The sequence below is a fragment of the Saccopteryx leptura genome, chromosome 2, assembly GCF_036850995.1.
Source record: "Saccopteryx leptura isolate mSacLep1 chromosome 2, mSacLep1_pri_phased_curated, whole genome shotgun sequence".
In the NCBI taxonomy this organism is placed as follows: domain Eukaryota; kingdom Metazoa; phylum Chordata; class Mammalia; order Chiroptera; family Emballonuridae; genus Saccopteryx; species Saccopteryx leptura.
This window is the reverse complement of record NC_089504.1, coordinates 132,150,155-132,173,027: the sequence shown is the minus strand read 5'-3', so window position 1 is coordinate 132,173,027 and position 22,873 is coordinate 132,150,155. Positions and strand designations below refer to the sequence as shown.

Genomic DNA, 22,873 nt, shown 5'->3' with positions numbered 1-22,873 from the left:
CTGCACCAAATAAAAGGAAAACTCTCCCAGTTTCATACCTATTCAGTGCAGTTCGATGTGGGCTCACGCACAGATTTTTTAGGGCTCCTTAGGTAGCTATCCCGTATAGCCTCTACAGACTCATCCCTGACTGATGGCCTACCAGAAAGGGGTTTCTCCACCAAACTGCCGGTTTCCTTCAACTGCTTATCCTACTGAGTAATGTTATTCCTTTGTGGTGGCGCTTCGTTATAAACGTGCCAATATTCACATTGCACTTTGGTCACGGATTTGAATTTAGCGAGCCACAGAACACTGAACTTTCCTCTGTACCGTCCACATCTTGACTGGCATGGCTGTGGCTGCTCCGCTGCATACACGATGTTACATCATCATCTGCACATGCGCACATGCTGCCACATCATCCTACAGAAACTGGGAGGGTTTTCCTTTTATTTGGTGCAGATTTCACATTTCTATTGTCTTGTTGCTTTCCTGTGACCGGTCAAAAGTGCACCATGACTTTACGGACACACTGTAATTAACTACTGTGCTGTACACCTGAAACTAATACAAAATAATACTGAATGTAAACTGTAATTGAAAAATAAACTTTAATAGTAATGCTGCAGTTAACATTGAACATAAAAAGAAAAGGAATGGCCTGACCAGGCAGTGGCGCAGTGGATAGAGTGTCAGACTAGGATACAGAGGACCCAGGTTCGAGACCCCAAGGTCGCCAGCTTGAGCGCGGGCTCATCTGATGTGGTTTGAGCAAAAGCTCACCAGTTTCAACCCAAGGTCGCTGGCTCAAGCAAGGGGTTACTCAATCTGCTGAAGACCCGTGGTCAAGGCATACATGAGAAAGCAAGCAATGAACAACTAAGGGGTTGCAATGCGCAACAAAAAACTAATGATTGATGCTTCTCATCTCTCCATTCCTGTCTGTCTGTCCCTATCTATCCTTCTCTCTGACTTTCTCTCTGTCTCTGAAAAAAAAAAAGAAAAGGAATGGCCTAAAATGAGAGCTAGGGGGTGGGCAATGACTGGAGGCCTTGGAGTATACCAAAGTGCTTTGATTATTTTGGTAGAAAAGGGGAACCTTCCGAGAGGGCTCATTCTGAGCTCATTGCCGTGGTCCTAGCACCCAAGGCCAGAGCAAGCACTAGGGAATTTGTAATAACAATTACTACCACTTTCTAAGCTCAACAATCCTCTTAGAAAGATTATTTCAGAAGTGGAGGAACTGCCTGACCTGTGGTGGCGCAGTGGATAAGCATTGACCTGGACCACTGAAATTTCCAGTTCAAATCTCTGGGCTTGTCTGGTCAAGGAACATACAGAAACGAACTACTATGAGTAGATTCTTCCTGCTTTCGCCCCTCTTTCTCACTCTTCTTCTCTTTATCTCTTTCCCTGTCTCTCCAAAAATCAATAAATAAAATTTTAAAAAAGAAAAAAGAAATGAAGGCACTGATGCTCTGAGTTTAGCACCCATCCCATCCCTTCCCAGGCTCACTGAGCTGATTAATGGCAGAGAATGTCTGACTTGAAACCCTGGGATTTTCCCACCACACTACACTGTCTTAGAAGTGGAGAATGGCCACACTAAGTGACACACCTGAGGATCTCCAAAAAGGGGGGTGGAGAGGGGAGGAGAAGGGAGGGCCCCCTAGGCTCTATTCCTCGACAACCACCTGTTCTCACCCACACTGCACAGTGACTGACTGCCTGTGCCTGGGGGGTGGGGACTTTTTCCATCTTTTGTGTCTTGAACATTTTTTTCCCTTGCTTTGCTCTTCCTTTCTTTCTCCTTGTTCCTTCTATATCAATAGATAATACTCCCACGGCAGCTCCAAAGTGCAGCCTCCTGAGTTTCTTGTTGACAGTGGCTTTGAGCTATCTCTGAACAGGGCTCTCCTTCAACCTTCCCCTCGCTGTGACACTTCGCCTGGCTGAGTCAATAATTGGGAGGGGAAAGGGAAAGGAGATTAAAGTGTGGAAGCCAGTGCTCTCTGATGTCCCAGTGCTCCGTTCATTTTTCAACTCCTCCCCAACTCCCATCTTACTCTCCTTAATTGTAGTTCCCTGCTCCTTGTATTATGTTTGGGGTGGGGAGAGTTGGAAGGAGAAGGCAGAAGGACCTTATTTAGGGACTTAGGTAATGAGATAGACTGCTGAAGAAAAACCAAGTTGGTAAAAGATATGTATCTCTAGGTAGAACCTGTTTCCTCATTTGTGAAATGGAGTGTAAGTAGCACCCACCCTGCCTATTCCACAGGGCTCCTTTTCTAAGATTTCAGATCATAAACACTGACATGATGCAAATGTTACATTTTTCTCGGTCAGTCCTTGACTCATTTAATCCTAACAAACCTCTGAAGTGTTATTATCCCCATTTCACAGATAAGAAAATTAAGTCACAGAATCACTGTAAGTAGCAGAGCTATATTCAGAACTAGGTGGCTTGGTTCCCAAGTTGGTGGGTGCTTTCGCCCACAGCCTCATTCCACCTTCAAACTGCACCCTTTCCTTAGTAGAATGCCTGACACCTTGGAAGGACATAGATGAGCCACTAAGGACGCGGGTAAGTTACTTTGCAGCCCAGGGCCCTGGTGGCAGAGAGAGAGCATGATCTGCAGACTCCTCTTAGGCTTACTCTTCCTGGAAGCAAGAGTCCAGGATTCAGAGAACTGGGGGAGGAGCACGCTTCCTCCCTTTCCGCCTAAAGCACCAGTTCATTTTAATACAGATGCCTAGACTTCGGCCCTTATTGCGGATGACACTTCTTCCTTTGCCATACTGATGACTATGGATATATCCCCTACAGGGGTGAGGAGTGCTGAGCCTCCAGCTTCACTCGTTCGGGAACAAATTGCTGTTTTGGCCCTGGCGGTTCCTCTGGGCGCCGGCGGTAGCCGCGCTCTCTGGCAAACCGTGGGAGGGAGGAGGAGCAGCCCAGGCAGCGTGAGGCTGGGGGCACCGACGCAGCGCCAAAGACCAGCAGGAGACAGCAGTACGGGCTGGCTCCGCTCCGCCCGCCTGGATCCTCCTCCCCATCCCCTCACCAGAGTAGGTGGGGGTCCCTGCAGCCACTGCACCCAACCCCTGCCAGATCCCCTTTCAGCTCAGAACTGAGTTTTGGAGGACTGAAGCAGGGCGGGGAGCGTAGGCCGGGACCTCCTGACTCCCGGCTCGCCAGGAGCCACGCGCTGAAGGTTAGGAAGTTCTTCCCAGCGCTCGACGTCTACCTGTTCCCAATATTTGCAACCTGACACCCTAGATGAAGAATAATATAAATATAGGGAAAAGACAGAGTCTAGCCTCACAGACACACACACACACACACACACACACACAGCCGTGCGCACATATACCCTTTTCACTCCCGGGGCACACACGGGGACCATCTGAACCTTCCTTGGAGGGCTACCCACCCTCCAATTTCTCAACAGCTTCTCGCTGCAGCGGCATTTGCTAGAGATGGCACGATCCATTTTCAAGGGGACTAGTTGAGGCTGAGAAAGGCTTGCATGCCCAGAGGTTGTGTTTAGACCGCCCCCACCACCACCAAATTTAGACTTACCCTGTACAGTTGGAGCCCCTCTAGGAGTCACAACCTCCGCCAACTACCTGGCCTTAACCTCCGCTAGTTGCCCAACCCCCTTTCCAATTACATTTTCCTCCGGGAAAGCATCCTCTACCTCTCCCCCCTACCCCCCACCCCGGGTTCTTCTCAGGTCCCTACTGCATTGAAAGATGCCTCTCCCCTGCGGCTGAGTAGCCTCAGCCAGACCCGGAGCTGCAGGTCGTTCTTTGAAGGTTTGAGGGGCGGGCCGGGCGGCTTGGGGCAGCCCAGGTAGCGGGGATAGGAGGACCGCCGCCGCCTCTGCCCTTACCGAGGTCCCGAGGGGAAGGTGTTCCCTCGGCGGGAGTCCTGTCTCTTTAAGGAGGCGGCCCTGCCTGGGTGTGCCCGGTCTCCATGGTTACCCCGGTGCAGGCGGTGGGCGCCCGAGGGAGGGAGGGAGACTGCCGCTTCTCCCCGACAGGCAGAGACCGGCGGGGACCCAGCACCCAGCCGAGCCCATGCATGAGCACAACTGCAGCTGAAACGAGTGAGCCACGGTCGCCGCCGTGACGAGCGGAAAGTGCCCAGAGCACAGCAGGCGCTGAGCCTGGAGTCCGGGATTCGTGGGCGGCCAGAGCTCAAGGGGCCGCGCGCCATGCTCCTTGCCCCGACGGCCGGGACGCCCCCTCGCGCGCGGGCGGCCAACGGGGCCTGCGAGCCCGAGGTGGACATTTTCCCTCGACGGCTGCACTAGGGGACGCGGGGCCCGGCGGGGGGCGGCCGAACTCGGCGCCCTCCTCCGGCCCTGAGTCCCCGCATCCCAGAGGAATGGGGCGGGCGGCCACGGCCGCCTAAGATACCGGCCATGAGGGGACTCCTGGCGCCGCAGAACACCTTTCTGGACACCATCGCCACGCGCTTCGACGGCACGCGTGAGTCCGACTCTAGCCCCACTGGTTCCTGAACCAGCAGTCCCCTGCCAGGGATCCTGCGGGTCCTGTGCCCCACATTTCGACCTGCCGCCCTCCTGCTCTCACCCACCCTCCTGCCCCCACTCCCTGCTTCTAGCTGAGACCACCTTCTCCTTCTAGATGTCATTCCCCTTGAAGGTTTAGAATCAATTCCCCCAGGCCAGGCAAAACGGCTAGAAGTCTCTGGGCTGGGGGCATGGGATGCCGTGTGTTCGCTGGGGAGCAAACCCCACCTAGTCAGGCTTATCCATCCCATCCCGAGCCTGGCGCTATCCCACCGACTACCTTCAAGCTGGCGGGGTCCAGGATGAGTCAGGGTCTTGGAGCTCAGGGATAGCCAGGAGGGCTCAAAAAGAAAGATTTAGGAAAGAGGTTTGCAAGCGGAGATGGAGATAGAGTAGGCGGGACTCAGGAGCGCACTGTTTGGCTAAGCTCACCTCACCGCCTAGATCCACGAGTCTAAACCCAGGGAGTCCACTAGTCCCAAAAAGGTAGCTTTGGGGACTCCCACCAAGACTGGGGAAGTTTGGAGAAGGAGATAAGACCTTCTGGATTGTGGAGTCCCAAGGCACTGAGCACAAAGTCATGAAAGTCCCCTTCTCCCTCTCTTCCCTCACAGTTGTCCCCAGTGGGGCTTCCCATCTCTCTGCCTAGCGCCCTTCATGGTCTCCAGTTCCTGATAGGAAGCGGGTGGGAGCCCATCACAGAGCACCCCCCCCCCCCCCCCCCCGCCGCTTCTCCATCTGCTTTGCTGTGTGCTTGGCTCCTGCTGTCTGCTGATTCAGCAACCCCCAACCACCCACCCACCCCAATCCCCAATACATTTCTGGGTCCAGGCTCAGTGTTCAGCTATATACCATTCTTACATGCTCATTCTCAATCAAATTCACTAATTCCTGAGCCAGGTCACCCAGCTGGGGCTCAGACAGAGAGTGCAGAATGAATGGTGGCCCTGACTGCCTCTCAGTCCAGGTGGGTCCCAGTAGGAGGAGCCACACAGCCAAGTTGGGTACCCAGCTGGTGAGTGAGCTTGGCAGAAGTAGATGTGGGGCAGAAGCTGGCCTATAACTGGTGGTACAGTCCTCCTTTGGGCATCCCCAAACCCACTCCTTACTCTATGCTGCTCAGGACCCACTTCAGAGGGCACAATGCCCACACAAGGCTGCATTCACCAACCTCAGTGTTCACACGTGCTAGTTCTCAATATACTCATACACACATGGCTAGGAATGGGGCACTAACACAGGTGACACACTCATTCCTGTTTATAAACAGGTCCTGCCGTAACCCTGTCCACCCCCCAACACACACACACACACACACACACACACACACACACACACACACACGTGATTCCTGGATTTTGTAAAGGCCACCTTTGATGTAAAGAAGGGGTGGTGAACCCTGGATCTCTTTATCCCACACTTCCTCTGAGAGGTACTACTCTCTTGCAGACAGTAACTTCGTTCTGGGCAACGCCCAGGTGGCAGGGCTCTTCCCTGTGGTCTACTGCTCTGATGGCTTCTGTGACCTCACGGGTTTCTCCCGGGCTGAAGTCATGCAGCGGGGCTGTGCCTGCTCCTTCCTCTATGGGCCAGACACCAGTGAGCTCGTCCGCCAACAAATCCGCAAGGCCCTGGATGAACACAAGGAGTTCAAGGCGGAGCTGATCCTTTACCGGAAGAGCGGTGAGGGGCCACCTGGCCAGCCCACCTCACCTCTTCAATTTCCTCCAGCCTGGCATCTGCCCCGTCCTTTGTTCCTCCTTTGCATTCTCCTCTTTTCCATCTCCCCATCTTATCCCAGTTTCCACATACCCACCCCCTCTTCCTCCACCCCACCCTTGTCCCTGACCCTCCTCTCTTCCATCCTCACCCCAGCCTTAGCCTTCACTCAGTTTCCTACCTTGGGTTCCTAGCCGCAGCAGGAAAATGTCCCAGTGTCATAGGACAGGTCTGTGAACACACATGTCTGACAGTCATCCCTGTTCTCCCCTGCTTTCCACCACCCTGTTCCATCAAGATCTTTCCTAAATGGAGCGGGCTGCCGCTCCCCTCCTGGGATCCTGTTTGTGTCTTAGGCACGGGTGTCAGTGGAACCTCTGGGCAAGGTGGAGAATGGGAGCTGGAATGAGTCTATCTTTGTGCCCAGGGCTCCCATTCTGGTGTCTGCTGGATGTGATACCCATCAAGAATGAGAAAGGGGAGGTAGCCCTCTTCCTGGTCTCTCACAAGGACATCAGTGACACCAAGAACCGAGGAGGCCCTGACAAATGGAAGGAGACAGGTAGGTACCTGTGGGTTAACTGCTGTGGCTGAGGTGTTGAGTACTGTAGGCCTGGACTCGTGGGTGCCCACACCCATTCACATTCATGGACTCCCACTCTGCTAGCCTAGAGGCCTGTGCTGCTCTTCTCTCCACATACCCAGGTATGGAAAGCCAAATAGACTAGTGGTTGGTTATACAGTTGGAGTTTTGAAGTCATCTTTACTAAGAAACTGAAAGCAAACAAACTTCACTAGTGCCTGTGAAGTTCCATTTTCTGACCAATTAGTGAGGCTGAGCACATGCCTCACCATCCCCCATGCCTTTTCCTCACACAAATCTGAGTGAGGAGCCCTGGCCAAAACCCTCTTTTAAGACCTTGGATTCTTGCCCCTCATGTATACTTCCAGGGCTGGGGAAGGCCCTTAGACAGCTCACCAAGCTGTCATCTGAACCTGCTCCAAGTCCCCTTTGCCACTTGGGGATGTTGGGTACTCTCTATTCCTCAGTCCCCCACCCCCAGCCCTGGGTCAGCATCTACACAATGTATAAGTCCTCAGTGGTCCCTGTACCTGGACCCTAGGCTTCTTTGAGCTTCTGCAACTCTGCCTGATAGCTTTTTGCTTGCTCTGCACTCCCCTTACCCCTAAGAGCCATGTCTCCCCTCTGTTCCCAGGCCTTTCCCTGTGGAGATCTTCTCCTGCCTTGCCTTGGTCCAAACCTCCTTCCCCTGCAAGCAGGCACTGGGAGTAGCATCTGTGATCACCCATAGGATTTCCCATAGGGGTGCAAGTGATCCTAGTAAGTGAGGAATGCCAGAGCCCCCAACTCTAAACAGACAAAGTAGTCAGTGAGCCAGACCTGTCCATGGACCAGCAACTAGTATTCTACACCCAAGACCATGATACCATCATCCTCATGGGCCCCTCTTCTTTTGCAGGTGGTGGCCGGCACCGATATGGCCGGGCAAGAGCCAAAGGCTTCAATGCCAACCGGAGGCGGAGCCGGGCTGTGCTCTACCACTTGTCCGGGCATCTACAGAAGCAACCCAAGGGCAAGCACAAGCTCAATAAGGTGGATTTAACATTAGGGTGTGTGTCTGGGTGTCGGAACAGGGTAGGAGCAGATTGAGGAAATGGAGTGGAGAATACAGTTCACCACAGAGAAAATGTTCAAGGGGCCACACAGGCCCCACCAGTACTTTGAGGGTTATGCCTGAGGGAGGGACTGTCATATGCCTGATCCATCAAAGCTGTAGAAGAGAGTCTTGGCACTGGGGTTAGATGGGGCCTTGGCTCAAATCTGGCTCTTTCCCTAAGCAGCTGTGTGACTTTAGCTAGGTTACTTGATCTCCCTGATCCTCCATCTTCCGATCTATAATATGGGCACTCTAATGCCTACGTCAGACGTTGCTTTGAGAATGCAGGGAGGGAAGGTAGATGCCTGCCTGGACCCTATCCAAACTCAGCTTATACTAATTTCTTGTCCTCCCTGTCTGAACCTGCCCTGTGTCACTCAGAGGGTATTTGGGGAGAAGCCAAACTTGCCTGAGTACAAAGTAGCCGCCATTCGGAAGTCACCATTCATCCTGCTGCACTGTGGGGCACTGAGGGCCACTTGGGACGGCTTCATCCTGCTCGCCACCCTCTATGTGGCCGTCACTGTGCCCTACAGCGTCTGTGTGAGCACAGCCCGGGAGCCCAGCACTGCCCGTGGCCCCCCCAGCGTCTGCGACCTGGCGGTGGAGGTCCTTTTCATTCTTGGTAGGTGTCCTCTGTGCCCCCCACCCAACCCCATGCCAGGTGTCCCTCAAGCTTCAAAGGGATAGTCTGTATGGCTCCAGTACCTCACAAGTATGCCCTTGCCCTCCTCCTGTGACCTGTGGGCTTTGAAATCAGACCTAGGATCCTGGCCGGTTGGCTCAGCAGTAGCATTGTTGGCCCAGCATGTGGATGTCCCGGGTTTGATTCCCAGTCAGAGCACACAGGAGAAGTGCCCATCTGCTTCTCCACCCCTCTTCCTCTCCCTTCTCGCTATCTCTCTCTTCTCCTCCCACAGCCATGGCTCAGTTGGAGCAACTTGGCCCCAGGCACTGAGGATGGCTCCATGTTCTCACCTCAGGTGCTAAATTAGCTCAGATGTCGAGCAATGGAACAACAGCCCCAGATGGGCAGAGCATTGCCCCATAGAGAGTTTGTCGGTTAGATCCCGGTCAGGGCACATGCGGAGTCCGTCTCTCTGCCTCCCTGCCTCCCTGCTTCTCACTTAAGAAACATAAAAAAAAAATAAAAATTAAAAAAAAAGAAACATAGCCTGACCTGTGGTGGCGCAGTGGGTAAAAGCGTCAACCTGGAACACTGAGGTTGCCGGTTCGAAACCCCAGGCTTGCCTGGTCAAGGCACATATGGGAGTTGATGCTTCCTGCTCCTCCCTCTGTTCTTTCTATCTCTTTCCTCTCTCTGTCTCTTTCTCTCTCTGTGTCTCCTCTCTCTAAAAAAAAATAAAAATAAAAATAAAAGAATAAAAAAAATGTAAAAAATACATTGTAAAAAATAAAAAAAAAATTATTAAAAAAAAAAAAGCTTTCAAAAAAAAAAAAGAAGAAACATAAAAAATAAAAGAGAGGCCCTGACTGGTTGGCTCAGTGGTAGAGTGTCGGCCTGGTGTGCGGAAGTCCCGGGTTCGATTCCAGCCAGGGCACACAGGAGAAGCGCCCATCTGCTTCTCCACCCCTCCCCCTCTCCTTCCTCTCTGTCTCTCTCTTCCCCTCCCGCAGCGCAGCCGAGGCTCCACTGGAGCAAAGATGGCCTGGGCGCTGGGGATGGTTCCTGGGCCTCTGCCCCAGGCGCTGGAGTGGCTTTGGTCGCACAGAGCAACGCCCCCGAGGGGCAGAGCGTCGCCCCCTGGTGGGCGTGCTGGGTGGATCCCGGTCGGGCGCATGCGGGAGTCTGCCTGACTGTCTCTCCCTGTTTCCAGCTTCAGAAAAATACAGAAGAAAAAAAAAGAAATTAAAAAAATAAAAGAAATCAGACCTAGGTTCCAAACATGTCTCTACCACTAGTGGGTTTTCTGACCCTGAGCAAGTCAGCCCTCCAAGCCTCAATTTCTTTCTCCATCAAATAGGCATAGCATTGTTCACCTTTTAGACTTACTGCAAGTTAAGGGCTCAGGATAGTGTCAAATACTGAGCTGGTACCCAGTAAAGAGTGGCTTCTCCCCACCCTGATCTGATGCCCACCTGGACATTCATTCCACAGACATCGTGCTGAATTTCCGAACCACGTTCGTGTCCAAGTCGGGCCAGGTGGTATTTGCCCCTAAGTCCATTTGCCTCCACTACGTTACCACCTGGTTCCTGCTGGATGTCATCGCAGCCCTGCCCTTTGACCTGCTACATGCCTTCAAAGTCAACGTGGTCAGTGTGGCTGGGCAGGGTGGGCTTTGGAGTGGGACAGTGGGAACCGGCCCAAGGGTGACCTCCTTTCCTCCCCCAATTTAGTACTTTGGGGCCCACTTGCTGAAGACAGTGCGGCTACTGCGCCTGCTGCGCCTGCTCCCACGGCTGGACCGCTACTCACAGTACAGTGCTGTAGTGCTGACCCTGCTCATGGCCGTGTTTGCCTTGCTGGCCCACTGGGTGGCCTGTGTCTGGTTCTACATTGGCCAGCAGGAGATTGAGAACAGCGCATCTGAGCTGCCTGAGATCGGTACTAGAGGCTGGGTCGGGGAGGGGGCATTCTGGTGTGCATACATATTGGTCTTGGAGTGTGTCTACTCAAGTGTATGTGTGTCAAGTGCATGTGTCTTTGTCAGGGCATGTTTGTGAGCTAGTGCACGGTGTCAGAGATGTGTATAGGTCTATGTATGTGTGTACTTATATGTTTGTCTCAGCAACATGAGTGCAAGTAGACATGAGTTTGTGAGAAGAATGTGGGAGCTTGTGTATGAGTGCATGCCTGAGTGTGACAGAGCCATCACCTTACAATAGGCCTGTTCTCCAGCAGCCAGGCATTCTGAAGAAAGCCTAGTAGGCTGCCTGGAGGAGGTATATTCATCCATAATGACCTCCTTGTGGCCAAACTTTTATCACATTCTTCAAGTGCCCTCCAGGATTTCTCTAATGTCTGGTACTTTCCTGCCACTTTTTCTGAAGCTCATCCCCCACGACCTCAGCTCTAAGCGTTCTTCCCCACGTTGTCACCTCCAAGCTGCATCTCTCTCAGCAGCCTCTCAGCCCTTCTCTAGCCTAAAACATGGTCTTTTTCTGCATCCCACCAGTGTTTTCATTCTCCTTCATTTCACCTCCACTTTCAAACTCCTCCTCTGCTTACCTCCTACCCACATCTTAATTCCTGCTGGGAGGGCTTCCACCTCCACCTCTCACCCGAAAACATCAGTGCCCTTCTGGGTCCAAACCCTCATCTTCTTGAAGTCCCTGTAGCCCTGACCCTGCCAGCCACACTCTTTGGAAATGTTCTGCCTCTCTGCCCTAGCTAGGCCTCCTGTGCTCCAGCCCCTCTCAGTTCCCAGCTTTCGTCAGGTCTCTTCTACCTTCCCACCTTGATGCTACTAAGTGATATCTCAGCTTCACATATGGTCTCTCTAACACCGGACCATTCTGTTCCAGCCATTTATAATTCTCCAACTCACAGCTCCAAAATTCAACACAACATCTTCCTCCCATGCCCTCCAGACCTCTGGTAACTTCCCAGTAGCAAGTCTTTAGCAGCTGCTTCCAGTCGGCAAGAGACCAGCTGCTCAGATGGCCTGTCATGACTCTCCACTCCCTGGTGGGATCCAGGTTGGTCTTAGAAACCTACTCTGATTAATTCCCAGTGATGTGGAGGCTCCTGTGAATTCTCTTGCCTTCACCAAAGCCACAGAGACTGGTGTGTAATCCAGAGGGCCCACCTGGATAGTTCCCAAGCGCTCTAGTTGCCAAGCACACAGAGGCTCCAGGCAGCATCACATCCTTGGTACCTGCCCTTCCCAGAGGGAGGCCATGGTGGAGGCTGCTTTGGGCTCAGACGGCCATTCAGTGAACATTCAGAGGGCTAGAAGATGGATGATGCTGACACAAAGCCCTGACCCCAAAGAGGGCTGAGACACCAAATTCCTAGGTTAGCCCCCTGACCCACAAATGGGACCCTGATACCCTGAGTCTTGAGTCCATGTGGTTCCTTTGTTCTGGCCACTTCACAGGGGCCTTGGAGCTGACATTAGGAACACCTTTGGCTCCCAGAGTGCTCTGGGCCCCACGTGGAGAGCATGAGGATGTGGGGGGCTGGCTGATTATTCTGCAGATACACATGGCAATTCTTGTCCTCTGGAACGCTAAGTTTCAGAGTACTTTTGTTCTATTTGGGGCTGATACTAATTCACATCTGGGGAGCTTCCAAGTAAGTCTTTCAGGTTATCATCTTCCCCTTCTTTCTCCAGAGAAACTACCCCAACCTGGGTTGGAGTCACACCTCCCGACCTCCCAAAGTCCAGCCCTGGAAGGATGTCCCTGGGGGGAGAGTGGCATTCCCTGGAGGCACTTTCCCATGACTTCCTTGCCTTGGTTGCCCTGTTCCATGGTGTGGACACAGAGTTCCTGCCCCAGATTCCCATGAGCCCCAGTGAAGATGAGCTGGATTTTCAAAAGACTGTGCTAAGTAGTGAGGGCAATTCACAGAATGAGTCACCAGCCTCCAGAACAGCCTCTGCCACCCGACTCACCACATGGAGGCCCCACGGCAAGACAGAGAGGAGAGGTACCTCCCCTCCCCTGTCCTCCTGCTTCTTGTACCCCTGGGCTCCCTCCCTCCTTACCTGGCAACTGGCTTCACCTCAAGGGCCCAAATAATAACTGAAAAGTTTTGCATATTTCCCTGCAACACCTCAACTTACAGGAGGGGGAATCCTCACCTTGGCTCAGGTCTTATCACAACCCCCCCCCCAAATTCTTTGGCCTAGAATTTGATGCCCCAGTGTGAACCTTCATTCTACCTAAGCCAAGCTGCTTGCCTATACTCATCTCCATCTTGATATTTGACTCATGCCTTTCCCTAGATCAGGAATGACCCCCCCCCCCCCAGTTTCTTTGTATCAAAACTATCCATCCTGGCCAGTTGGCTCAGTAGATAGAGTGTCAGCCCTCCATGTGGATATCCTAGGTTCAATACCTGGTCAGGGCACACATAAGAAACAACCATGTGCTTCTCTTCCCCTCCCTTTTCCCCTTCTCTCTCTCTTCCCCTCTTGTAGCCAGTGGTCTCAATTGGTCCAAGCATTGGCCTCAGGCACTGAGGATAGCTCGGTTGATTCAAGCATCAGCTCAAATGGGGTTTTCTGGGTGGATCCCAGTCAGAGTGCATGTGGGACTCTGTCTATCTCCCCTCTTCTCATTAAAAATAAAATAAAAACAGACCTCTAGCCATCCTCTAAGACCAAGCACAGATGTCCCTCTTCCAGGAAGCCTTCTAGCCCTAGCCCATAACATGGTTTGAGCCCCACCATGTTACACCAGGCCTTGTATAACCGAGATGTAGCTCCTACCCTGCAGTAAGCCTGTGTCAGGTTACTGAATGAATGAATAGGAGAGTGGGTAAGAGGAGGAGAGTCAGGATCATGGGAGGCAAATGTATAAGGTGTTCTGGAGTGTAGAAAAGAGGGGCTAGGGTTTGTTGAGGTGGAAGGGGTAAAGTGCATATGAAGAGGTAGATCCCACTGCCCCTGCCTCCTGCCAAGGCCAACCCAGAGAACGTGGAGTTGATTGGGAGACGGGTGATCTTTGGCCTTCAACTGGCAGCCCAGACTGACCTGTCTGCATGTGTGCTGAGGGCCTTTTTGTATGCACAGGTGCCTGCCTGTCTGTGGCGTTGAGTGTCCTCACTTGTGTGCTTGTGTCCAAGCAAGTATGTTCCCTTCTCAACCGAGGCACTAGTGTGCAAGCACCTGTGTGGCCTTGTCTATCTCCCAAGTGTGTGGGGGCCTTTTCTGTGTGAGTGGTGGGGCCATGCATCTGAAAATGGCTCATACATATCTGTCCTTGTCCTTGTCCTTGTGGAGCACGTGCGGAGCCTTGATGGTATGTATGTGCGTGTCCATGTTGCTGTGCTCGAAACGTGTGTGAAGCTGAGTGGTTGTGGGGAGGAATGAGACTGAACGGGAGGCAGCTTTCTGGAGCAGGCAAGTTCAAAGAAAGAGCAAAAGGAGTCTGGGTGGACAGGGCAGAGGAGGTGGCCTCACCCATCTGGCCCTGAGGACGATAGTCTGGGATTAGTGCTAGCTGCGGGGAAGAGGACACAGTGTTCCTTGCACCATCCTCGGCACCAATAGACACCTGCTGGGGAGATCTCAGCCTCATCCTCACATGTTTGTCTTGCTGAGAGCCGAGGGAATGGAGAGGGGCGTACTGGGCCGGCAAAGAAAAAAGGTGGTGGGAAGGTACAGGGGTAGATCTGTATCCACCTGTCCCCAGCCCGGGAGTACCAGCAGGCATACCTGCACCCACAGCCAGGCAGTGCTGTCCTGCTGATTCTGGCCCACCTGTCCCCACCCCAGGCTGGCTGCAGGAGCTAGCACGCCGACTGGAGACCCCCTACTACCTGGTGGGCGGGAGCCCAGCTGGAGGGAACAGCTCTGGCCAGAGTGACAACTGTAGCAGCGAGACCAACAGGACGGGGCTGGAGCTCCTGGGCGGCCCATCACTGCGCAGCGCCTACATCACCTCCCTTTACTTCGCACTGAGCAGCCTCACCAGCGTGGGCTTCGGCAACGTGTCTGCCAACACGGACACGGAGAAGATCTTCTCCATCTGTACCATGCTCATCGGTGGTGAGGCCTGCCACTCTCGGGGGCCAGGTGGTCCCTCCCTCTCTACTTCTCCCAGAGTCCCGAGGTTCTTCCGCTTTAAGGGCCCAAGGAACTTAAGGCAGGACCAGGAGAGCCCACTTGGCTGCAGGACTCCATGCCTCACAGCATCCTTTGTACCTTGCTTAGGAATGTGGGGTGGGAAGGTGCGGGGATAGGACAGCATGGTGTCAGGCTGGACCAGGCCAGTCCTGGAGGTGACCCCCTCTCGCCACCCTCCCCAGCCCTGATGCACGCGGTGGTGTTTGGGAACGTGACGGCCATCATCCAGCGCATGTACGCCCGCCGCTTTCTGTACCACAGCCGCACCCGTGACCTGCGCGACTACATCCGCATCCACCGCATCCCTAAGCCCCTCAAACAGCGCATGCTCGAGTACTTCCAGGCGACCTGGGCGGTGAACAACGGTATCGACACCACAGAGGTACGCAGGCCTCTAGGGATGGCCCTTCCAGCCTTTGCTCCCTCAAAGGGTGTGTGCTTGGCCTAAAATTCTGAGGAGTGGGCTGGGAGGCAAGGAATGTAGAATTCTGGCTTCTCTGCCTCCACTCTCTCCTGGGAGGACAGCAGCATGGGACAGAGGGCAGCCCTAAAGGTTCGGAGGCCTCTTTCCAGCCTTGTTATGTCTGGAGGAGGAAAGCTGGGCTGCTCATAGAGGGGCTAACGTGGTTGAGAAGGCAGGTAGAGAGCCTCCTCGCTGGTCAGGCCCTGTAGGGCTGGCTGAAGGCTGCTTCTCTTTCTGCAACCCCAATCCCCACCCCTGCTCCTCACCTGCAGCTGCTGCAGAGCCTCCCTGATGAGCTTCGAGCAGACATTGCCATGCACCTGCACAAGGAGGTCCTGCAGCTGCCCCTGTTTGAGGCAGCAAGCCGAGGCTGCCTGCGGTCACTGTCCCTGGCCCTGCGCCCCGCCTTCTGCACGCCTGGCGAGTACCTCATTCACCAAGGCGATGCTCTCCAGGCCCTCTACTTCGTCTGCTCCGGCTCCATGGAGGTGCTCAAGGGTGGCACCGTGCTTGCCATCCTAGGTTTGTGAGGGTGGGAGAGAGGGCACACGGGCTTGTGGGAGACAGATGGCCCCACCTGCAGAAAACCCAGAGAAGGGACTCAGGCAAGACCACCTGGAGAGAAACAGCCCGGATGGAACCGGGAGTAGCCAGGGAGCCCGGGGCAAAGCTCAAAGCAGACCTAGTGATCATAAGGTGGCAACACAGGGAAGTGGAAATGATTTCGAGGGTGTTGGAGGCCAGAGTGAGTGGAGGAACAGTCTTTAGTCTACAGGGGACAAAGCAGAGCAGCACTTCATGTCAAGGAGAAAATTCAAAGGCTGAGGATTTAAGTGCTGGAGAGTGTTCAGGCAGGGCCAGAAAAAGGAGGAATGGAAGTTCTCCTAGTGGGGCTCCCACTACCACTGGGCTACAGAGATTGCAGATGCTACTTTCCCAGGGCAGATGACAGAGCAAGCCCAGGGCCTTAAAGGGCAACAACAAAGCTCAGACACAGCATGTATACTCCTTTCTTGGCAAAAGAAAGAGGTGAAGATGAAGGCTCCATTCCCTTTAGAAGGAAGAAGAAATTGCAGTTATGGAATCAGCATTATCACAGTGGGGCCAGCCCTGTGTGCTTACACTTCATCTCAAGCAAACCTCAAAACCCAGGAGGGAGGAACTAGTGTTATTCCCAGGTCACATAGAAGGAGAAGAGGTTCCCAGAGGTTAATGAATTGTCAGGCTGGCGTTAGAGCTAGTCTGCCCAGCTTCAAACCTCAGGCTTCAGTATACTCTGTACTCCCAGGCACTCTGCTCTGCAGAGACTCTGCACTGAAGAAAAGGCTTTGTTTCAGGATGCCCAAACATGCAGCACATCCGAGCATCCAGGAAACACAGGGCTGCATGATGCCTGGGCTGTGGGAGGCTGGCAGCAGTGACTCCAGAGGGCAGGAGCACTGTGATCTACTTGAGTAATCGAGGACCTTGCACACGGGACAGGACAGAACAAAATGGAGGTGGCACCCCAACCACAGCTGAATGCTCCGGCAGCCAGGCACTTGTAGACTCACCGTGGAGACAGGCGATGCCCAGAGTGGCTGAGGTGTGCCACTAACCTGGAGAGCCAGGGTGACCAGATGCCAGCAACTACTGTGAGTCCATCTTCTCTCCCTTGCAGAGGATACTGTTCCAACAGGAAACAGGACAAAGAAATACTATCAGTAGAATCTTGGAACTGAGAAAGGCAAGAGACTGCTACACTTTTTACCTTGTGTTATTTATGAGTTTGACAATTGCAGACTGGTCACCCCAAAACAAGATTGTTGAGTGGATTATTAAACAGATGGCTTCAGCTTGGAGCAAGGAAGCAGTGTTGCTGGGAACTGGCACGAGTCCTACAAGAGCATATCTTCACTGATGCCAACCACCAAGGCTCAGCATAGCCACATTCAAAATTAAGACAAAACCTCAAGAATGGCCACCGCCTGTGCCCTGGGCCTTTGCCTTCAGAATGTCCCCAGCATCGAGACTTGTCAGCTCTGATCCATCCTATCTCTGCTCATTTATTCTGAATGAACTGTTTCCTGTGTTTCCTTGGTGGCTCTGGGTGCCCCAAGAATGCTGGTTCCCCATGACCTGGTTTTCTGCTTTGCCTTCATCCCACCTCCCACCTGATTCCGTAGTTGAACATCCAGTGCCTCCTGCCTGCTCCTGGCAGCGGAGGCTCACCGTGCATCTAGCAGTGTCGGTTCTGGCCCCTCCCTCTGTGTGTGAACTAACAGCTAAGCATGTGCAAACTTGGTTGTGGGGGAGGAAGATGGCAAGACGAAGAGAGGCGGGTTGGGTGATGGTGCCAGGAGGATCTTACAGGGCTTGACGAGCTAAGCCAGAGGCTCTGGCTGAGATGCCAGCCTGGAGGGTGGCATGGAACTCTGTCCTTGGTTCTGTCCTGTTTCTCATTTTTATCTCACCTCTTGGAGGAAGACAAGAAATACATACTTATCCTATTTCCAGATGACACACACGAGAAGAGAGTTCATTCATCAGATGATCACATTGAGATCCAAACAGCTCTCAGAAGGAACCAGAAGGATGGCCTGAAACCAACAAAAAAAAAAGATTTAACAGTGATGCATTCTGCTTTTAAGTTTGAGCAAAAGTCCATGAACATTGAGAGTTCTGCTGGCAGTATGAGGCAGCCCACAGCGGGGGTGGCAGTGATCTGCATTCTTCCTTAAGGATAAGGAAACGCTTTCTAATCCTGTGAACTGTCTGGTTGTGGGTTGAGCTGGCTTGTGAGGGCAGTGAGTGCTCTGGCCAATCCCTGACGGCACACCATCCCTGTTGGAAGGATCTACAAGGGACTCTTGTCGGGAGGGAAGAAAATGAACTTTCGATTGATGTCTTATGTGTCAGGCACTTATCTCCACCATCTCATTTAATCCTCACCATGTTCCTGATTGGAGACACCATTATTTCATTGATTTTAAGATACACATTCCCCCACCACCACCACCACCACCATTTCACATTTCTGAGATTGGGATGCAGATTTATAATCACTGCCTGAGGTGGCAGTCTCAGCCCAGTGCTGGGAAAACCCTTCATTGACACATGCTGGGAACAGCAAGAAAGCACCACAGCCTCAGTTCAATACAGGATGTATTGTAGAGACCAGGCACTAGGGCTTGAAGTATGCAGCCACCTGACATTTTCACTGTGTCACACGGGGCACTAACCAGCTGGTTCCACATAGTGTTCCAGAATAACCTATACCTGAATCACCCGTGAAGCTGGAACACCATCGGACTGGAAAATGGCCCCTCCACTTCTCTCTGTCCTGGCCCTCAGGACCCACAGTGGGGGTCTGGCTGGAGAGCTCCTCAGCCCATGAGGGAAGCTCAGCAGCCTCATCTTGACTTCCCTCTGTAGCAGCTAAGGGGCAGCCACTGACCTCTGCTTCCTCTCCCCAGGGAAGGGTGACCTGATTGGCTGTGAGCTGCCCCGGCGTGAGCAGGTGGTCAAGGCCAATGCCGATGTGAAAGGGCTGACGTACTGTGTCCTGCAGTGTCTGCAGCTGGCTGGGCTGCACGACAGCCTGGCATTGTACCCTGAGTTTGCCCCGCGCTTCAGCCGGGGCCTCCGAGGGGAGCTCAGCTACAACTTGGGTGCTAGCAGAGGCCCCGCGGAGGTGAGGGCACTGGGTACTTGCATGGAGGAGGCTTGGGTGCCGGGAGCCTGGTAAGGTGGGCAGAGGCTGCAGTTTGAGGAGGTGCTGTGTGAGCACATGGCCTGGATGAACACCTCCGCATGTGGTAGGGGGTCTACACTCCTGCCCCTCACATCCACTCTGTCCTTTAGAGCCCAGCCCAGCCATGCTCAGCCACCCTTCCCGGTTCCCCTGGCCTAGCAGAGATAGCCTGGCCTGTTCAGAGCAAGGTCCCTGGGGGAGCGGGACGAGTCCGAGTTCCCTGGTACCAAAAAAGGAGCCTGTCGGCCAAAGATGAGGGAAGGTGCCACAGGATAGGGTGGGCAGGGCCACACAGAATCTACCAGCCCACCTCTGAAGAAAGTCCTGCATATGCCCTGTTTCTTACTTTCTTTTTTTTTTTTCTTCCGAAGCTGGAAACGGGGAGGCAGTCAGACAGACTCCCGCATGCACCCGACCGGGATCCACCCGGCATGCCCACCAGGGGGTGATGCTACGCCCCTCTGGGGCGTCGCTCTGTTGCATCCAGAGCCATTCTAGCACCTGAGGCAGAGGCCACAGAGCCATCCTCAGTACCCGGACCATCTTTGCTTCAATGGAGCCTTGGCTGTGGGAGGGGAAGAGAGAGACAGAGAGGAAGGAGAGGGGGAGGGGTGAAGAAGTAGATGGGCGCTTCTCCTGTGTGCCCTGGCCGAGAATCGAACCTGGGACTCCTGCACGCCAGGCTGGCGCTCTACCACTGAGCCAACCGGCCAGGGCCTGCCCTGCTTCTTCACAGTGAATAGAACTGCTCTGAGGGGCTTTTGAATTTTCCTGGCTTACATCACCAACTCCAAACCAGTTTTTAGTACTGTTTTCTCTTGAGTAGTTCAGTTAGCCTAGGACCAAGCCACACTTGGCTAGAATTTTGAGGGGCACCAAGTGCCTCCAGAGCTTGCTTGCCTTATGGTGGCAGCTTTCTCTCCTCCCACCCCAAACTGAGCGTCTTCCTCGGCAGGCGGGATGTACTGGGCATCCTGTTTAACAAGAACACGGCTCTGTTTTAGGGAGTGAGGCCAGGGTGGGGGAGGTATAGGAAGCACAGTAAGGGCTATCTATGCCAGTTCTCTGTGCCCCACTGTCTCCAGGCGGACACCAGCTCCCTGAGTGGGGGTGACACCCTCATGTCCACGCTGGAGGAGAAGGAGACTGATGGGGAGCAGGGCCCTGCAGCCTCACCAGCCCCAGCGGATGAACCGTCCAGCCCCCTGCTGTCCCCAGGCTGCACCTCCTCATCCTCTGCTGCCAAGCTGCTATCCCCACGTCGAACTGCACCCCGGTCCCGTCTAGGTGGCAGAGGACGGCCAGGGAAGGCAGGGGCTTTGCAGGCTGAGGCAGGCTCCTCTGCTCACCCTCGGAGCTTAGAGGGGCTGCAGCTGCCCCCTGTACCATGGAATGTGCCCCCGGACCTGAGCCCCAGGTGAGCAGGCCCTGGGCCACTATACTTTGGAAGATATGGTGGTGATAGGGCTGGGGCCCCAGCCAGTCACACCCCTGCTTTGTGCGCCCATCCTTCCATCTTAAGTCTTCCCAGCCTCCTCCAGGAAGCCGTCTTTGACTCCTCCATCTCCCTGCTACCCCCTCACCACCATTCAGAACTCTCTTGCTGTTTCATGTCTCTCAAGGTTGGGTCCCCAGCGGAGCTACAATCTCCTAGGGGAAGGGACGTCTCATGTCACCTTTCTCTTGGAGTCCCAAGTCCCCTGTCCCAGTCCTAGGAGGGAGACTATGAGGAGACTGGGGCATCTTTCCTGAGAAATACCTCAGTGACTACCTGTCAATTTACTGTCCTGGTACCTGTGTCCACAGGATTGTAGATGGCATTGAGGATGGCTGTGGCTCTGACCAACCCAAATTCTCTTTCCGCATGGGGCAGTCTGTCCCAGAATGTAGCAGCAGTCCCTCCCCTGGAACAGGTACTGGGCCCGGTGCCTCGGGGGTGGTCGGTGGGGAAATCTCTTTGTAAACTCCTGAGAAACCAGCAGGGTACAAATGTTGCCTGGAAGCCCTCTTGGTACCAACAGGGAATTTGGTGGTTAAGACCAGCACCTAGCCTGACCAGGCGGTGGCGCAGTGCATAGAGCGTCAGACTGGGATGTGGAGGACCCAGGTTTGAGACCCTGAGGTCGCCAGCTTGAGCGCAGGCTCATCTGGTTTAAGCAAAGCTCACCAACTTGGACCCAAGGTCGCTGGCTTGAGCAAGGGGTTACTCGGTCTGCTGAAGGCCCGCGGTCAAGGCACATATTAGAAAGCAATCAATGAACAACTAAGGTGTTGCAACGAAAAACTGATGATTGATGCTTCTCATCTCTCTCCATTCCTGTCTGTCTGTCCCTATCTATCCCTCTCTCTGACTCTGTCTCTGTAAAAAAAAAAAAAAAAAAAAAAAAAAAAAAAAGGATCAGCACCTTGGTGTTGGAAGGTAGCTAGCAATGTGACCTTGATTCTTGCCTCAGCTTCTGGTTTGTAAAGTAGTTTTGAATGTTAAATGAGATAATGTTGCTAAGACCCTTAGCACATTGGTTGGCTCACTGGGAGGATAGAGGGCTGAAGGAGAGTTGAAAAGGGCTCTCAGCCAAATCAGGCAGCCCTAGGAGTGGACCAGGAGCTCCCAGGAGTGTCCATGTCCCTGGAGGACAGAACAAGAGACAGGTACAGAAAGCAGTTTCCCGCTGGGGAAATCAGGGGGGCAATGTGCCCATGGCCCCCTGGCAGGGCAGAATTCAGCAACTTGGGCCAGGCTGAAAGTGGACCTTCCTGCCAGGCCAGTGTGGTCTGTGCTAACTCTGTGCTAACTGGAGCAGAGGCCTGGGCCTCATGCTGTCTCCTTTTATCAGCCCTGGCTCATAACTTCATCCTTATGGTTCACAGAAAACAGCCTGCTTCCTGTCCCCCTCGGACCCAGTGAGGAGAGCAACACAGGCACGCTGGACAAGCTTCGGCAGGCAGTGCGTGAGGGGCAAAGTAGAAGCAGGGCGGGGAGAGGGGCCCTGGCTGTTGTGTAACTCCACTGACCTCACCTACCTTCCTCCCTCCCTTAAGGTGATGGAGCTGTCTGAGCAGGTGCTGCAGATGCAGGAGGGACTGCAGTCCCTGCGCCAGGCCATGCAGCTCATCGTGGCCCCTCTCAGGGAGGGCCCATGCCCTCAGGCATCAGGAGAGGGGCCCTGCCCAGCCAGCACCTCTGGTCTCTTGCAGCCTTTGTGTGTGGACACTGGGACATCTTCCTACTGTCTGCAGCCCCCAGCTGGCTCTGTCTTGAGTGGGACCTGGCCCCCCCCTCGCCCAGGGCCCCCTCCTCTGGTGGCACCCTGGCCCTGGGGTCCCCCAGCATCTCAGAGCTCCCCATGGCCTCGAGCAACAGCTTTTTGGACCTCCACCTCTGACTCAGAGCCACCAGACTCAGAACTCTGTCCTGAGCCTAGCACATCTGGCTCACCACTGCCGGAGGAAGGGGCTAGGACTGGGCCCCTGGAGCCCGTGAGCCAGGCTGAGGCTGCCAGCACTGGAGAGCCCCCACCAGGGTCAAGGGGCCTGGCCTTGCCCTGGGAACCCCCTGGCCTGGAGATGGTGCTTATTGGATGCCATGGCCCTGGCCCGGTCCAGTGGACCCAGGAAGAAGGCACAGGGGTCTGACTTCCAGCATCAGAACTTGGTGTTGCCAGACATGTTGCCATCCGCTGCTTTGCCCAACCTTGGGGTAGAGAAAGGCAGCAGCCATCCCAGGGCCTCTGGGCTGCCTGCTGGCCCCGGACAGGGAGCCTGAGAGCCAAGAAGGGTGGGCTGGAGACTCAGGGGCAGGCCCTGGGCCAGTAATTTTCTGGCCTCTACTTGTGGGTCCCCTCCTCAGCCTGCTCCTCTGACCTTATCTCCCTCTGCAGGCTGGGGGGGGGGGGGGACAGAGGCCTGAGGCAAAGGAGGGGTTCTGCCATCCCCTGCATGTGCCCCTCTCACCTGTCCCCACATTTTTTTATATTAAAAAGTAATAATAAAAGAAA

At 54.1% G+C, this 22,873-nt stretch overlaps 1 protein-coding gene across 3 annotated transcripts; it reads left to right on the top strand.

Moving 5' to 3' along the window:
• The first annotated feature begins 4,114 nt into the window (after nt 1-4,114).
• Nucleotides 4,115-22,873, top strand: KCNH3 (potassium voltage-gated channel subfamily H member 3). 3 transcript variants are annotated; one of them, XM_066368767.1, is made up of 15 exons: nt 4,115-4,479; nt 5,973-6,206; nt 6,670-6,804; nt 7,724-7,857; nt 8,303-8,546; nt 10,041-10,198; nt 10,283-10,490; nt 14,332-14,604; nt 14,865-15,064; nt 15,418-15,667; nt 18,601-18,818; nt 19,964-20,295; nt 20,685-20,791; nt 21,747-21,823; nt 21,918-22,873. In XM_066368767.1, the coding sequence occupies exons 1-15, from the start codon at nt 4,413-4,415 to the stop codon at nt 22,509-22,511; spliced, it is 3,231 nt and encodes a 1,076-aa protein (XP_066224864.1). In that variant the 5' UTR covers nt 4,115-4,412; the 3' UTR covers nt 22,512-22,873. The 3 variants fall into 3 exon arrangements, with proteins under 3 accessions (XP_066224864.1, XP_066224865.1, XP_066224866.1); XM_066368769.1 differs by having other exon boundaries at nt 4,431-4,479; nt 5,977-6,206; XM_066368768.1 differs by lacking the exon at nt 5,973-6,206.